The 18,058-nt window shown below is 39.7% G+C and overlaps 1 protein-coding gene across 1 annotated transcript in view; it reads left to right on the plus strand.

The window, feature by feature from the left end:
* Positions 1-1,030: 1,030 nt before the first annotated feature.
* The window catches only part of SLAIN2 (SLAIN motif family member 2), a 36,341-nt gene continuing 19,313 nt past the window's right edge, over positions 1,031-18,058 (plus strand). The window contains exons 1-4 of the mRNA XM_018067709.3: positions 1,031-1,406; positions 10,997-11,145; positions 15,907-16,071; positions 17,506-17,667. Of these exons, the coding sequence (XP_017923198.2) occupies positions 11,139-11,145; positions 15,907-16,071; positions 17,506-17,667 (334 nt within the window). The 5' untranslated portion in view covers positions 1,031-1,406; positions 10,997-11,138. The remainder of the gene's footprint in view (positions 1,407-10,996; positions 11,146-15,906; positions 16,072-17,505; positions 17,668-18,058) is intronic.

An 18,058-nucleotide genomic window follows, 5' to 3' on the forward strand; every position in this document is an offset into this window, starting at 1 on the left:
AAACTTGTGAAGGGATGTCACAAAGGGCACTGTCTCTCAGTGGGATGGGGAAGTGGGACACAGAGCATCCCCACAATGCCTGCAGATGAAGTTTGGAAACACAGAATGTTCCAAGACGCAAAATGTCCCAGGCAATTAGACAAGAGGCGAAGGGCAGAAACTGATGCACAGGATGTTCCATGTGAATACAAGGAAGAATTCTTTACTCTGTGAGGGACTGTGCACTGGAACAGCTTGCCCAGAGAGGTTGTGGAGTCTCCTATTCAGGAACTGTCTGGACACAATCCTGTGCAATGTGCTCCAGGATGACCCTGCTTCAGCAGGAAAGTTGGACCTGATAACCCCCTGTGGTCACTTCCAACCTTACCCATTCTGTAATTCTGTGACAAACCCCCTGGCTCCACTAATTCCTTAAACACAAAAGTGTAAGAGTCTTGCTATAGATAGCAAGGTCATGTCAATTTTTAAACGAATATGCATTTATTTATGTAACATGAAAGGCTCAAGCGATATTCAGTTCACATGTCTGTCACATAGGGCGGGCCCAACACCACCACCAGGGCCTTGGACAAGGGCACGCCTCGTATCATTTAGAGGTTTTGAACATTTTGGGAAGGTAAGCCGGGGCTTCCCGTACAACTCCCTGTCTGGGATCTGCGGCCCCCACGACACGGACGGGAGGCCCGGCCAGGCCAGGCCAGGCTGTTCCCTCAGCAGCGAGACTGCCGAAGGAACCTCTCAGAGAGCGCCCGGCGGGGGTGCGGCAGACCCTGCCCTGATGGGCCCCAAAACCGCCACCGCCACATCTCGCCTCCTCCCGTCTCGCCCCACCCAGGGAAGGGGCGGCGCGGGGGCGGTGCGAGCGGCGGCGGTTCCGGGGGCCGTGCGGGGCGGCGCCCATGCGGCGGCGGCCGGATGTGCGTCCTGCTCCCCGCCCCGGCCCCGCCCCGCCCCGGCCCGGCCCTGCCCCGCCGCGGCCGCCCGGCCGCGTAGACGGGGCGGCGGGCGCCTCTTGCCCGCGCAGCCGCCGCCTGCTGGCGGGCGCCATGGAGGAACGTCGGCTCGGCGCGTGAACGCGGACGCGGAGGTGCGGAAGCTGCAGGAGCTGGTGAAGAAGCTGGAGAAGCAGAACGAGCAGCCCGCAGTCCGCCACGGCGCCCTGCCCGCTGCTCCCGCCAGCCCCAAGCGCCTGCCGAGCGCCGGGCCCTCCCGCCGCCCCCCGGCGCCTTCCCCGTCGCCCGACGGCCGCTGCCTCAGTCCCCGGGCCGCCGCCCGGCGCTCGCCCCCCGAGGAGCCCGGCGGCGGCGAGGCCGGCGGCGGCAATGGCCTCCTGGACGAGGCGGCGGTGCTCAGGCCAAGAGAGCTGGAGCGGCTGGCCGGCTGTGCGATGAGGACGAGACCGGCTGGTGAGGAGGCGGGCCGGGTGGGGATGGGGCGGGGGCGGGCTGTGTGAGAGGCGGTCAGGGCTCCGAGTCCCTTTCCCCCGCCGCGCCTGGGAGGAAGGGGCCGTTTCCAGGCGCGTCCCTGGTGTCGGAGGGGGTCTCGGGGCTTTGTGTGCGGAGGCAGCCTCGCCTTTTGAGCTGGGTGAAGGGATTAATTAGCTCTCAGAGACGTACCGAAGCCTGCCGGGGAAGGGTGTCGTGCCCTGCACAGCACATCGCATCTCCCCGCAGGCCCGCGGTGGCAGCGTTATAGCGAGTCCCTCGGAGACCAGAGCGGCTCCAGTGCTGCCGCAGGATCAGCCCTCAGTGTTTCCGCGAGTTCAGGAGATGTGGAGGCGTTGGGAAACTTGTGGGAAATTTCTTGGGTAGTTCAGAATTTGCCCACAGGTACTGTTACGCTTCAGGTGTGTATCAGGCGTGTTTTATGCCTTGATTTCTTTCAGTTGTGAAGGCAGCAAACGTAATACACTTTTTCATCTCATAAACGTGTTGCCCTTAGGTGTTCTCGTTTGTTGCTAATGATGTAGGACCACGGCTTCCCTTAGATGATTCGTCTTTTTAAATGGACTGCTTAACCCTGCTGCTCCAGCAGAAACACCTGCAGGTGGCTGTTCTCCTTGTCATTATTACACTTGGATGAGCTTTCACTGAGAATCAGGGTTTGCTCTCTCGAAACATCACGCTGTTGTCCAGCTGTCGTTTTGAAGTTTCCTATGACAGTTGTTGAGCAGCTTTAGAGCTGCAGGAGAAATAGTGGGGAGGAGCACAGTGTCAACAGAGAAATGCAAGGGAAGCATGTACAGGGAGGAAAAGTGTAACACAAGCAATCTAACTTGGGGCAGAACTGGTTGTAGGTTGATCTAAAAGGTCTTTGGAAGCAAACGTGCAGACAAATTTAAAAAACAAACAAAGATGTCTTTCAGATTTAGAAACGCCTTTAAAAATGCTGGAATGATTCCATGCATGAGCAATGTTTTAGTTGCTTAGGGAGGAGATAGTGTGTGCACTTCCTTGGAGAAGTCATTTGCCTGACTTCTAGCCTGATCCACTGGAGAAGTATGAGAGCATAAGTTTATTCTCATCCAACGCTAAATTAACACAAGGCATCATCTCCCAAATGACAAGTCTGTGCAAGGCAGCTACTCTTATTTCTCAGTGTATGCCTTGTAATCTGCTGGCTTATAGCCCTTGATGGAAATAGAATATAGTAAATTTGCACAGTAAGTTTAGAATGGGATGGCCGAGTTTGTCAGTGTCATGAACTCTAGTGACAATAGACGTTATAGCTTTATATGTTAATCCTAAATCATGGGCAGTATCTTGCATCTCTTCAGTGAGAGTTAATGTCATAACAGAGTGTGTGGTGACAGTGGTGCCGTAAGTGCTGTGTTTTTGTTGACACGGTTCTGGACACTGGTGGGGCAGCCGCAGTGCTGAGCACTGTTTTGCTGGGCACTGCTCTTGCTGGTGTCAGGTGTTTGGCATGTTACTCATGCTGCCAGTTCTTGTGGCACCATCATGTTTCTGTGCAGGTTCTAGTCCTCAAAAGATAATAAAACTTAAATGCAGTCTTTTGCATGTCTTCATTTCTTTACTAGTGTTTTGGCAAGTATAATGCTAAAATATGTTTTAGCAACTAATTCAGTCTCAGATGTGGGACACTGACTGAGACACAAACACACCTAGAAAAGAGTAGTTGTTAAAATTTACTTATTGTTGCACACATCACAAAATATGAATGTGTAATTAAAAAAAATTGTCTTTTCCTACTCTAGTTTAATATGCAGTTAATGATAAATGTGGTTTGGCTAGACTGACTGATGGTTTTTTTGTTCTAAACTGCTCAATAAAAATGGAAGTCAAGCTCCTGGAATTTCCGAACACCTTTTAATTCAACTATTGAGACACTAAGTACTTCAAAACCATTTTTGTTTCTTATGAAGGTAGGATGATTTTGGTTTTGTGCATTTGATGAATGGAGGTAATTGCTCTAAATGAAGTTTTCAGAGGGCTAGTGGAGCAATCAAAAAGAAACAAGCCTGTGAAGATAGGAGGGATGACGTGAGTAAGTGGATTTCACTTAAACTGTTTCATAAAGATCCTGCTCTTAAGGTCTTGGTTATGCAAGTTCTCTCAAAAAGTAATTGAATCAACTGAAAGGGTGAATGTACTTGATGAAATTTAAACCTAGTATGAACTCCTTCAGGTTCAAATGGATTTGAGTCACTACTGCTTAACCCAAAATCCTGTTTAAAATATAGGATTATACACTGTAAAGGTCAAAGATCACTTAGCAGCTGAGGAAATCTTTTGTGGAAACAAACTAAATTTAAATCATCATTTGTGCGTAAAAAAATTGATTAATCTTGCCTATTTTGCATATCTGCATAGAGAAGCTTAGATTTGTCTTTACTTCTGATTTCAGAAGGACCTTGCTGTGGGTGATAATAGATGATAAAGGGTGCTGGCTTTCTCCATTCTTTTCTCTGTTTTGTGTAATACAGACATTTTCATGCTCCATTACAAAATGGTCTGCAGCCCTGTAATGGCAGAAGAAATAGTTTTCTTCACCGCAAAAATTACATTGCTTTACGTTAATGCTCACATGAGATTAGTGGCTGGAACACTTGATACTGTGACTGAAATTGATACTGGAATGTGACATGGTTTTTTAAATCTACATTTTGGAGTTTATCAGCTCGTTTTTAGCTTTTAGTTCTTTAAATACATTTAGATAAATCTACACAGGACAGAAATGTAAAGTGAAAAAGTAGAGGAAAAGATAGAACTAGCTAACAAGCAAAGGAACTTTGATACTGCTGCTTTAGTAGCAGCATTAGCTATTAAAACAGCATTGCAGTATTGGTGAAATTTGGGACTGTTTATTTTTTTGCTCGTTTGTTCTTCCTCACTGTGGTTAGTTAAATCCAGATAGTTTTAAACATTTTAGCACATGAGACAATCTTCAAATTATGTGGTAAATTATTAACAATATTTCAGTGAATTTAGGTTGAGTTTCTTGTCCATATGCTTCTGAATCCTGTTTGATGTGCTGAAACTTTCTTCTTGATAGAGTTCCAAAAGTTGCAAATGGGCACATCTGCACCTGCATGCAGTACTGAGCTGTACCCAGTCCCATGGAGGCTTTGCTTTAGGACTGCTAATTATTTCCTTAAGTTATCCGTGACTTTCGTAATCTATTTTATGGGTGTTCCTGTTTAGCTGTTCTTGAACCAGATTGGATCAAACTTAATTTTATTCAAATTTCAATCTGAAGGGGTCTTTTCTTATTAATTAATTAAAAAGAAAAAAGACCAGGAGAGGGGACTTCAGAGAAGTGGTATGTAGCTCCTTCCTTGCCTGACTTGCTGGGTGAGGTTGGGTGTGGATGTGTAGCATGTTTGAGACACCTGGGTAACAGCATGCAGGGTGGCTTCCTATGCTGCTTCTAAAAAGAGAGCTGTCTCAAGTTTATTGCAGGATAAATATGCACGTGGGCAATTACTGTAGATTAGTTAATGAGCTGTGAATCCACTGTAGGTTGCTTTGTGGTCACCTAGACTTTCTGAGATGAGTTCTTTTAAATGTGAGCAAAACATGCAGTGCTTTTCTTCAAAATTTACATGCAGCATGTACATAAAAGAGTACAGAGCTTGCTAGGTATCTATTTTGTATGTGTAATTGCTCAGCAAACTTGAGGGCAGTTGTGTCCTCTTTCAATGACAGTGCTGTAAAACCTAGCCTGGCACTTAACAGTTTTCGTGTTGGTTTCATGTCCAGAGTCTCCTTGGTAGGGCTGAAATAGCTGCCAGTTGACTGAGCTTGTTTACAAACAAAAGGCAGCTATTTTGTGTTTAAAATTAAATTATTGGTGAGCTGTTTATATTAACCTAGTAATTCAAAGTAATGGTTTCAGTGTTTTTTAAGACCTCAGTCAGATTGGTTGTGTATCCTGACTAGTTAAAATGAAAGGCACATACTTTTACTATTATACTCACTCTCATTCTGCAGCTATTTCTAATTTGCACCTCTTTATAATAGTTTATGTTTCTGTTCTAGCCATCCATTGTCTTTAGTTGGCTAAGTGGCTGTTTAGGGATATATGATTGTCATCTGTAATGATTGTCTTCCATCTAGTATTGCTTGATGTCCCTTGGGGACTACCATTGTTTTGGAATCCTAGTTTACCATAGTGAGCTAGTAAAGTATAGCATGAATATTTTAGGATAGAGCTCCACCTGAATGAAATGCCATTGCTGAAATTACGTTGCAGCATTTCCTGTTCAACTGCTAAATTTCATTGTATTAATGTGGTTTAGGGCTCTTGGAAGTTGGACAGGTTCTAATCAATATCTGTGCCATGGTCTAGGTAAAAGAGAAACTGATGCTTTTCATTTCAGATAATGTCTTCACAAACTAGGAAGGTAATATGAAAAGAAGCATGTAGAAGAACCAAGGATTACAGAAGTTGCCAGTTTAATCAAGTGAAACAACTGGTAACATCAAATAATATTCAGTAATGTCTTTGAGATATCCGTGTTTATCGTGTAACCGATACTTGAGGACTGGAGGAAGAATCCTGAGGAAGAACGTTTTTCCATTTCTAACTTCTTGTGTGATATTTATAACTTTTAAACATTCTTGATATTTAGATATAATAAAAGCTTTGATACAAGTTTCTTTTACTGTCTTAATGATATTCCTGAAATTTACTTCATAATCATATCTTGTTTAGATATGATTCTTATTTCTACTACTTGTAGGTGTTGTTAGAATTCTCAAGCCTAGTCATTAAACAGAATTTTATCTTGAAACACATTTAATAGGACACAGAACTTCTCAGCTTTTCTCTATTCCATGTAAATATCAACAATGCCACATTAGAGCACGTTTTAACAAATTCCTTATGAAAAGCTTCTCAGTGGACAGTTGGACAGTTTGTGTGACAATTCTAGGGAAGCTGCATGATGGTGTTTTTGAAGGCCCCATTTCCCATTCTGTGTCATGTCTTTCAGACAACCACATGTTCCTTTGGATGAGGAAATGAATCGTACCTGTAATTTCCTATAACTAACCAGGGCACTGCTAACTATCTTAAATTTTTGGGCACAGAAAGGTAGATGTGTTCCAAATTGCACTTTGCAATCTCTCAAATATTCTTAATTCTACTTAAAAATCCCATCAAGTAGCTGAGATGTGCTGCTTTAATATGAAGATTTGATGAGATTGTCGAAGCATTTTTGTAGTATTCATATCCTGGACTTGATATGAATAGACCTGAAGTTTATTGTAGCTGGTGCATCTCTGGGAACTAGAAGCATTCTTTGAAGTACATCTGAAAACTAGTAATTACAGGCTAAGTAATGTGTATATCAGCCAGTTATAACTGTAGCATAGGAACTTCCTGGGGTGAGAGAGAAGGAAAATCTGTGGGCCAGATATGTGCAGTAATGTCACTTAATTTTTGGATTGTTTTTTTTTATTTTTGACCAGAGATTCTCTTCAGATTTTTACCTGTTCATTCAAAATCCATTTTAAATTTTACTTATTTAAATTGCTTCAGGTAGGGTTTCCTGAAAGTTTTAGCTTGATCTAAAAGACTTTAGATTGACACTGTTGTGTTCAAAATGATCTGTTTCCAAGACTGCCCAGTATTATTGTCTCCTGATTTATTTATGTTCAGTTATTTATGTTTCATTGTGTAATTTCATTTTTGTATTTTAAAGGAAGTTATTACTGTTCTGTCCCTAGATTTCAACTTTTTCTCTTCCTCGTGTCTTCAGGTTTTTCATCCTGCTTTTGCCTGAATCATGTTTTGTCTGCTCTCATTTCATTACAGCTGTTGTAGCTGTCATTTGCTTAAAGCTAATGTAGCTAAAATAAATGAGCTCTAACTCAAGTTCTTTCCACTTGCCATCTTTCTAATTCAAATCTGTGACTTCATGTTCATTTGCATGTTTCTCCCTCACTCTTTTACTGAGCAGTAGAAGAATTTTGCTACCAAGACTCTTCCTTTCTTCCTGATTAGATTATTGGCTTCTGGTTTTATGCCTGTGGCAACTAGCCTCTTGTATTTTAATGCATGGGGAGGTGTTCCTCAAGTGAGGTAATCCCTACACAGATATTCCACTTCTACCACAGTGTCATGTCCTCTTTCTTCAAAGCCCTTTCCAGCTCAGCTGCCCTAGTACAACATGCTACAGCTTGCCCTATTTGGCTGACATTACTGTATGTGCTTATAGTGACAGTAGTCTTTGTGCAGAAGCTCTGTCCTTCTCTGTGCTGCATCTTTCTGGAATTAATCAGTAGAGCCCCTGGCTGCTTTCAGCTTCAGGTTGGTGCTGCTGTGGCGTAGTTCACTAGTGACAGCCAAGGGAAGGAAGTATTACTGTGTGCAGCAGAATCATACTGTCTGGGCTTCTTAATGCTGTTTCAAAATAGATCAAAGCTCCTGAGGATTGCTCCTTCTTTTTATATACTGTTTTCTTTTATTTGACCTTATGTCACTGGACTGTAGAGTCTTTACTCTCCTGTGGAGAATGGAGTGTAGGTTTCTGGTGTGTTAACATTTGTAGTATGGGTGGTAACTGTAAGTTGTCAGCTTCCTCAGTCGTTTTCAACTTCCTGTTTTGAGAAAGTGATTTATAGTGGTTAAAGATGTATGAAGTTATTCTGGTTGTCTTCAGTCTTGAAGTTGCTGTGCTGCCAATCTATGCTGTTGCATTGCTGTAGAATGCATTAACAGGTACAGAGGGATCTCTTCTGGAAAGCTCTTCAGCTAAGGAGGACTATATCTTTTGGGTCAAACAGTAGTCTGACAAAGATGATCATTTAGCTGTATGAAGTTATTTGTGCATACTTCATAGTCTATGTTCTTTTTCTGTTCCTGCTGTTGGGAAGAGAGGAAGAAGTAGTAGAGGCATCACTGATTCTTAGCCTTGTCCTTGGTCCTTTTGGGGTTTTTTAAATCCAAATTAGGCAAAGCAAGTAGAGTTAAGTCAGTCTCAAAACTTGACATTGGTTCTTCTTCATCAGATGGGAAATTAAGATCACTGCCTTGTAATGAGGCTTCATAATCACATGATATTCAAGAAACTGCCCTGAAAGAGCTGTTTTGTTACCACATCAATGTATATGTGCATGTCATGAAGCAGTGGAGTTGCATGAAATATGTATATCCTGAAGTTCTGTCCTTTCTTGAAGTATAAGTTATGAAACAAAGGCTGTTAAAGGAAAAGCAGTTGACTGGAAAGAGGTGGGAGAATATGCAATATATGTCTGGTTAGAAAGGAAGGTGGAGAAGTGGAAACTGTGTGAGCCTGGATTTGCTTCAATAAATAAACTACTTGTGAAACAAATGCAACAGTTGGAAATTGCAGAAAAGAATGTGTTCAAGCTTAAACTACCAGGTGCAATTTTCATTAGAGCAATCTTGTAGGTTTGTTGAAGGTACTCCCTTGGTATGTCTCTCAAAGAGGACATGCACTTTAATGCCTTTTATACTGGGTATTACTGTGAGCACTTCAAATGCGCATGGAACTTCTCAAAGACAGCAAGGCACGTCAGCTATCCAGAGAGCTAGGAGGGAGTGTGGCCTGTACAGGACAAAAGTTGTCTTTGTTGCCTTTGACACTTCTTTGTGTTATATAAACATACCTTAGGACAGAAAAGAGTATAGGCAAATAAATGCTAAAAAGACAGTAAATTCAGACTGTTAGAGAGATAGCATTTTTACTGTATGGAGATAATTGCAGAAAGTACAGAAAATTTTGTAATTGTTTACACAGAACTGTAAAAATTAAGTGATTCTTGTTCTTTTTAAGGATCTTCAGGGCTATAAATATGTGATGGGCTTTCAGCTCTTCTTGTGGGCAGAGTGCCTGTGAAGATTGTTAGGATTTCTACAAAATAACATGATACTGGCCAGAGCATAAACCACTTGAACTACAGTAGGTGGCAGTGGCTATTTGCCTTGTTACAAACAACTTCCTTTTTTGTTTGAAAACCTGGTAGCTAATAAAAATCTTGTTTCCTGTATTTGCAAGCATAGCTTGGTAATTCCAGTGTTTGAGGGCAGAGTGTTTCAGAGCGAACTCTAAACAAAGATCATGTTTTGGGTGAGATATTCGTGGTGGCTTTATAATTATGCTTCTTGGGAAGCTTTTTTAAGAAGTGAACTTAATGGTAGTAATTAAAAGAATAATCTTTTAAAGCTATTATAAAAGAAACAGTTCCAGTTCTAGAATTACAGAGGAAAGATCAGCTAATAATCTTGTAATGACAAAAGTTGTGGGAAATAACTCCTGTATTGCCGATGTCATTGGCATAAAGGAAACAATTTTTTGCTGTCTATTTTGTAAGGAAACATGGCTGATTAGACTGTCAGATGTTTCTAAGTTACAGTGTGTGGCATACAGTCATATTCACTTGGAACATGAAGTCTGTCATTACTCCTAGAAGAAACACTCATTTAGCTGTTCTTGCATATGCGTAAGCTCTAGTTCTGGCTGTGCAGCTTGCAATTCACTGTTGTCTTTGCTGAAGCACATTTCCAAGTTTGGTTCTAGTCCAAAGTAAGGCTTAAGCTTCCCTATTTTGAGTGTGTGATTGGTTCTGACTTTTCTTTTACTCTCTCTGCTGAAAGAGGAGACTTTTCAGCTAAATTTCTTGAGCCTTTAAACTGGAACACTGCTTTCTTCAATCATGGAATGTTGATGTTAAAAGAAATTAATGGAGATGCTGACAGACAAAGGCTTCAGCATGTCCTCAGAACAATATGATCTCATTGTTTCTCTCTACTCTATGTGCATTATCTCTTCTTCCTTGTTTCTGATGCTTGACTGTATACCCTTTAGGGTAGAGATAGTCCTTTTGTTCTGTGTTTGAAGAAAATGAAAGGATCAGGTGGTAGGATATAAATCATAAATAAAAATAAAATGCTTATTGTTTAAGGCTACTGAAATAATAGTTGTGTTTTGTGCACTTTAGCACCGCTCCTTGGCTGTTAAGATGATAATTGCTTGCTACATCTTTGGTTAGGAAAACAACAGTTCTCTACTGCATAGTGCTTTATTTCCTTCTTTCAGGTGAATGTTACTTAAATCTGAAAAGATAATCCCGGTTAGTGCATTTATGTGATATAGTGAAATTGTGCTCTATCTCCTATTGGCCTCATTAGCCACCAGCGTGCCTGTAATAAATGTGGATAGAGCCTTCCTTAATCTTCGTTCGCGAAGCCCAGCCATGATGATGCATATACCTAATGTGTCTGAGAAGGCTTTTTTTTTCCTTGCATACCAGTTGGTATATCCTGGTATAGCAAGATAGGCAGAGCACTCTTTGCCAGAAGTCCTTGAGTAGCCATATGTTATCACTTCTATGCTGTATCCAAAAAAGTTAATTGTAAGCTAAAATTTGTGCTTTATCTTTTGGGATTGTATTATAGTATAGATAGAGTATAAAAATAGCATAGTATGTGGTATTTTGTTGCATGCCTGATCTCATGCTCATTTTGTTTGTCCTCATAGATTATTTTTTCCCCCCCTCTTTTCCAGGTTATATACATCTCCAAAGAAGAAACTGACTCCAGGGCAAAAATGTATCAGTCCATTAGTTTGGTGCAGGCAGGTACTGGATTACCCAAGTCCTGACGTCGAATGTGCTAAAAAGTCACTGATCCACAGGCTGGAACAAACAATGTCAGGTGAGTTCCTGCACACTAAAACCACTGGGTTGTATGTATTTACTCTGAAACACAGTCAAAATTAGCTGATAGTTGTGAGATAAAACATTCAGCAGTTACTTGGGTCTTAAGTTTTTGTTATGTTTTACAAGGTGTAACTAATTCGACTCATTTTCTGAACTGTATGAACAAATGAAAAGGCGGCACAGATTGTGAGTCATGATTTCAGTTTTATACTATCTTCATAATTTGGGCAGACGTTTTCAGGAAGAAAGTGTTTTTAACTTGAAGGTTTTCTTGTCTTATTTTAAAATAGAAGCCTGTATTAAACTATCATAATTGTTAGGTGCTTTACAGCATGTTAACATGGTTTTCTGCTAGATTATCTATTTTATTTCATCTAAGGAAATGGAGGCTTAAGTTTGTGAATACTCTGGGGAGGTAATAGTGATTTCTTTTCCTCCCATCCCCAGTAACTTAAGATCTTGTTACAATCAGATTAAAAACCCCCAAAGTTTATGATTCTTCCTTGATACAAATTGCGTATGAAAGCCTACATTCTCCATCCTTCTATTACCAGCATTTTTTATGTATGACCAGCAGCAAAATGCTGAAGGACTGATTAGAATTCTCTGTCCATCTGTTTTCTTGCTTTATTTTAATTTCTTTATTGGAGCCTATTTTTATTTTTTAAAATATTCTCCTGAGACAACTTACTTTCTTGCTATTAATAGCTGTTCTCTCCCTGTATTTCCATTTTTTTGCACTCTGCTACTTTTTTAACTGTTATGTTCAGTAGTTAGCAGAACAGCTGGACTTAAGCTAGGACTAAGTGAACACACACAGCTCCGGGAATGTTCCCAACTACCACCTTCTTTACATGGTTATATGTAAACTTTGTGCTGAGTTTATTTGACTGTAACTTTTTTCCCTTCCTTGGATCCTTTTCTGAAGCAATTCAGTCTTTTTTTCTGGTTTGTGCTAAAATTGTTCTTAATAAAATTTGAATCCATTTTTTATTCTTATAACAATCATAGGCATAGTGGTAAAAGTGCCCTCAATATGAGTCACCGTTGATCTTCTCCTGTTTCTTGTGCCTTTTTTATGCTGCCTGGACATCTGTTAACAATTTTCCTGGACAGTTAACATGATTTGCTATAGGCAAAGGCTGAAATTCTAAGCAAAGAAAAGTACCCAGATCAGAGGGATTTACAAATGATGATCCAAGTTTGGTAATTTGAATACTACTGAATATTTAAGACTGGATAGCAGTTGATTGACCTAATTCTTTTCATGGTTTACCTTCTTTTCATTAGTGAGTAGAAGTCTTCCAGAAGTACCACAAATTCTGTTACCCTTAGGGTATATCTTTAAAAATTCATAGTTGAAGCTGAATGGCAGGAAACTTCCCTATGAAATGCACATATTTGAAAGTTTGATCATTCAAACAATGTCTTTAGGTAACTTCACCTTATTTTTTAACTTAGACCCGAGAATCTGCCTCTGGCAGTGATACGTGAAAGAATATTACAAATCATCTAAAGTACTAATAGGAGAAAATACTAATGATAGAAGAGAAAGGCACTAATATTGCTGGTTGGAGCAGATTGCATGAAAAAATGAATTTGTAACAAAATAGAAAATTGTCCTTTATAGCAACCAATCTATTACAGATACAGGGTAGCAGGAAGCTCCACTGGAGGAGATGAGTAGTGCTGCTTGTAACCTTGTTTGTGTTTTCTACCCTACAACTTCAGGATTATCTTGTGACTCGCATTTTACATAACACTTATTCCTCATGGAGCCATCACTTAACCTATTACTACCTGCTGCGTCAGTTTATCGATTTTGGTTCCAGTCTCTGTGGAGAAGGCTTTTTACACTACTGTTACTTTCTTTCCTAAATCCTTGCTGATGTTTCTTTTGCATTGACTCTTTTTAATGTTGTCAGTTCCTGTTGTTACCTCTTTCTAATTTAATATCTTTTTACTGTTTCTCTCGTATTTCACATGTTCATATTCCATCCTATTTTCCACTGTGTGATAATAAAGGAGGGCAGAGCAGCTCTCAGCTCCAAACTACTGGGGGCAGTTACTGATGCACAGTGCCTTGTCACTATTTAGCTCAGGTTTACAGTTGCAGAGCAAGTCCTGCTCAGTGTTGGAAGCATGTTCAGACTAGAGGAAACCTTAGGTATATTCTGCACTCAAATTTTCCTATTTTCTACAGCAAGAGAGATTCATGACTGTTTTAACAAAATGTTAACTAAAAGGAATTAGATGCTGCATACTGTTTCTGAATGTTATAAAAGAAAATTCGTTAAAATAAAATTGTTGATCATCAACCCTCCCCTTTGGTGTTTTGAGAGCTAATGTGTAATCTTTTGTAAGATAGTGTTTTATCCAATATAGGATCATTTAAATGTTAAAATGAGTTATCTGTCATGCTGATTTTGTCTGACACTCCTAATAAAGACCACATCTCTATTTGTAAAATAGCAATGTCTTCCTGAGTTACAGAAATCCCTGTTGGAAAACCTTTAGGAGTTCTGGGCCAGAAAAGAGTTTGAATCCAGCTTTTTTTTTTTCCTGGGAAAATGCTGAGGAAGGTAGAAGTTTGCATTAGTTAGGATGAAAACTACTGTACATATCAAGGCTCATCATGTACCAGAGCAAACTTTTTATATGTAGCAAAAGTATACTTACTTTCATCTAAAAAAATCTGTGTGATCAAATATTTTGTATCATTATTGGTATGTACAAAGAGCCTGTTTTGAAGGTTATACAGTAATACAATTGTTTTCTGATTTGTGTTAGTATTTTAAAATACTTGTCTATGTAATAAGTACAAAAGAACTGTTGTGCAGTCTTACATTTTAGAGGTTTTTTTACTGACACTTTCTGCAAGAGATGAAAAGTAAATTATTTTTAGCGTGAGAAAAAAGATTCAGTTGGAATAGATGCTTTAGGATTCCTATGTGAACACCAGAACTTGCTATCAAAGGAGTGGCCTCTTGTAAGTCAACCAGAATACGAGTTGTAATTATTGGTTTTGTTAACTGAGCTTTGTAATAAAATGGATATTTCCCTTCTGAGACTCAAAATAAAGTAGAGGTACCTCAAGAATACTTGCTAGAATTCACTGAATTCACTAATTGGTGAAATTAATGCATATTGTTTAAAACTTGCAGTGAAAGCTGAAATATAAGCATTCCATCCATGCTCCATCTATAACTGTCTTTTCACTCTAACTAAAATACTGGTAACACTAACTGGTTTAGAAAGTACCTTTGCACAAGTTGCAGTTTGAGGAATTTGCTTCAAAGTCAACTTTAATTTCTGCTGGTTTTGCCTCTGCTACATTCTACCATTGGCTTGGTTGGATGACATGTTTTTTTAGGGCACTACTAAAAACTTACTTAGTGATGCAATCAGTTAAAATACTCTAGATATTTTTAACTTAAATCCACTTTAGTAGGCCAGATGATAGTGCAGCCCCACCGTTGTTTGTACTGGACAGTTGAGGAGGTGTAGCGAGTAAGAACAAAGAAGGTAGGAGGAGCTAAAGCAGCCTTGGCTGCTGAAAGCAGCATTTCATGCAACTTCTTGTAATGTCAAAACAGCAGTGATTTTTAGTAAATAAATTGGAGTTCAATTCCTTTTTTTTTTTGTACACTACTATCCATAGCCTAATTGCTACTGTGCTTATTGAAGCCCATCTTCACTAATAGAAATGTCACACAACATTCTCTAAATAGCTTACTTTCTGTAGCTAGGTGAGCTGCAACTTAATCTAACCTAGATTTACATACCATCCAGTTAGGACCTCTAGCTTTCAGCTTAATGTTTTGTGATTTAATTTGATCTTTTATACACTCCTGTATAAATATACTTGCAGCAATGAAGGAACTGATTTTTACCAAAAGTGCCAGATTTTCCTTAGGTACCCACTTCCCCTGTTGAAATTCCATTTTCTATTATATTAAAATAAAGTGTAAAACTTCTGAACAAAATAATCAAATAAGTAACTATGCAAATCATACACCTGGCAATTGGGGGAATTGCAGTATCATATGGAAAACGTTCACTAGTGGTTAACATTTATCTGAAAGTACTTTAGCATTGAAATATTTACAATAAATGGCAAAGGAAAGTACCCAATTTAGATCTTATATATGAGGTTGAAACCTGTGGATAAAAAGTCCAAAGTCATTAGAACAGAAGGGAATAACCCCTACAGTCAATTTGCTTTAGCCTGGTAGGTTCATGGTACCCAGAAATATAAGCAGAAGCATTTGCCTGACTTAATGCTTTTTCATTTTAGCATATGCTTAGGGAAATTTTGTAGGTGGTATTGCTTAGTTCTGTGGAAGTATTGTGTGATCTCCACAGGTCTGTGAGTTCTGGAGAACTCGACTTCGTGGTATGCTCTGGTTTGTATGCAATTGTGCATCGGGTGTACGTTAGTGTAACTTAGCTACTACTGTCCTGCTTCACAGCACCAACACTGGACATCTTGAAGAGATCAGTTGTAGTGATCTTAGATCTGACTGCTCTGATGAAAGTCCTTATCACTATCTTGTCTTGTCCTCTTCTCCTACTCCTTTCACAATGTGGTTATATCTAGGGGACGAAGAAGTCAGTTGAAAAACTTCCTGGTGTCTGAAATTTTCTACTTGAACTGTACAGAAATTAAATCACACTGAAGATACCATATAGTATTGTATTAATTTTTCATTGGTTCCTTCAGTATAATTCATCACTTTTCTCCTCTTTCTTACAGCTCTCAAGAGACAGAGTTTGTACAGCAGTCCTTTCAGTGCGGTCAGTTACGCAAGCTCCTATAGTCCAAATACCGGTAGCCCCTACAGCAGTGGTTTTAACTCTCCCTCCTCAACACCAGTGAAATCTGCTTTAGTGAAACAGCTCATACCTCCTGGTACCTCAGGTAAATGTCTGTGTGACTGTGTGTCTAGTCTTTTGCTGTCTTCTTCCTCCTCTTCCTTTGAAAAACATGCTCAGATAGATGACTTTGCATTGAACTAGAGTAAGAAAGAAACCAAAACCTTGTCAGTCTTTTGTAGGATGTTTGCAGTACTTAAGCTTTTTAGGAAAGTCTTTTTTACAGACTTTCTGACATGAGATACTTATTAAAATGTTTTCTTCGGATGTCCACGTGCCAAAAAATCACTGATGTATACTGGCAGTTAGATTAAAACAGAACCTTAGTCCTGTGGAGTCCCAAGGTCAGTAAGTGGCTTTTGGAATTGATTGACATGTAAGTTGTGTGGTAGGTGTTTCAAACCTTAGGTGCTGGTAGTTGGAAGTCTTTGCAGCTACAGTTGCAATAGTTAGTAAACAGTAGGTTTACTGACTGAAACATTTGGTATGTAAAGTATCCATCAGTACTTCTGAGATGTGAACTATAGAATCTAAGAAGATGCATTTTTTAATTAAAGGCATTCCACAAGGCTTTGCAGCTATCAGTGTAAACACTAAATTCAGATGATGTTTTCTGCCTTTATTCTACACCGTAGATGTTTTCTTTGCGTGATAAAAATTGATGCCTGGAACATATCGCTATTCTGAAGTCATACTGTTGGCTTATTGTATATACTTTAACTAAAGTTAGCTTACAGGGAAGGTGAAAAAAGCACTGCATTGACAATCCAATTCTCTGTAGTTCAGTGTGGACTTGTAGAGAAACCTGCACTGCACCAGAGCCATTACTCAGGTTTTGTCTTCATCTCTCTAACTCTGCTCTGCATTATGTCCTACAATGGTGTGTCTGCCTGGGGAGGACAGAGATGTAACAGGCAATGGGATGTCAGCCAGGAGGCAGAAAACAGGAAGAGTTTTTCCTTTTTCTAGTTTCCATGTTATAGTTTAGCAGAGATGTGTATGTGGAACAGATAGTATTTTCAGATAAACTGTATTTTAAGCATCCCAAACTGAATCAATATTCATTGGACCAGCGTGTCCTTACCACTAAGAAAGATCTAGTCAAACTCATGTGGTGAGAATGAAAGCACAAATGGAACCAGGTATGCAGTTGCTTTTGTTTGTAGAGCTGTGCAAACTTCATAGCAGTTGAAACATGGTATGATAGAACAGACTATATGTCACTAATTTGTTTAGGTACCATTGCAATGATTTTATAAAGTTGCCTGTTTTTAGAAGGTAATGGCTAAGCTCTGCTTTTGTAACTTATATTTTCACCCTAGGTTAGCAATCAAATGTTTCAAATGGTCTGTCAGACTAAATGTCTCAGTAATAATCTGTTTTCAGATTGGTAGTTCTTTTACTGGGAAAGGAAATGCAGTTTCCTTTTTTTTCCTTTCTTTTAAGTAACATTTCCTGTTACCTTATTTTCTTTCCATAGGTCATCTTAAAAGTTCGGGAGATAGAAATCCTCCGCTAAGTCCACAGTCCTCTCTGGACAGTGAATTAAGTGCATCAGAGATGGATGAAGACTCTATTGGGTCTAATTACAAGTTAAATGATGTTACAGATGTGCAGATTTTAGCACGAATGCAGGAAGAAAGTAAGTGGCTTTTTTTCTGAAAACAAAGTGGAGCCATTGGGGTTTTTCATTGAATAATTCCAGTCGCACTTGCTTAGCAGTAACGGAAAAGGGATGTAGATTCTACTGTGAATGTACAGGTGTAGATGACCCAAGAAAGATGGTTGAGGGCTTAAGCCTCCAGGCTAAGGAAAGGAAGTTGCTGTGCAGAATTGTTCTTTAGGGGCAATGGACAAAAAATGCAGGAGAGTATGAATTTGTAAGATAGAGTATTTGCTAAAAGGATGGTGGTTAGAATGGACTACTACCTGTCACCATTTTTCTCAGGAGATATGTGCCTTCCTGATGTAATCCAGTCTTGTTGACATCAGTGCTTAAACTGTAATTTAAATCACCAAAATGTAAAATCACT

This window comes from Manacus vitellinus, unplaced genomic scaffold (genome assembly GCF_001715985.3).
Source record: "Manacus vitellinus isolate BGI_N305 unplaced genomic scaffold, ASM171598v3 scaffold_0_pilon, whole genome shotgun sequence".
Taxonomy (NCBI): Eukaryota; Metazoa; Chordata; class Aves; order Passeriformes; family Pipridae; genus Manacus; species Manacus vitellinus.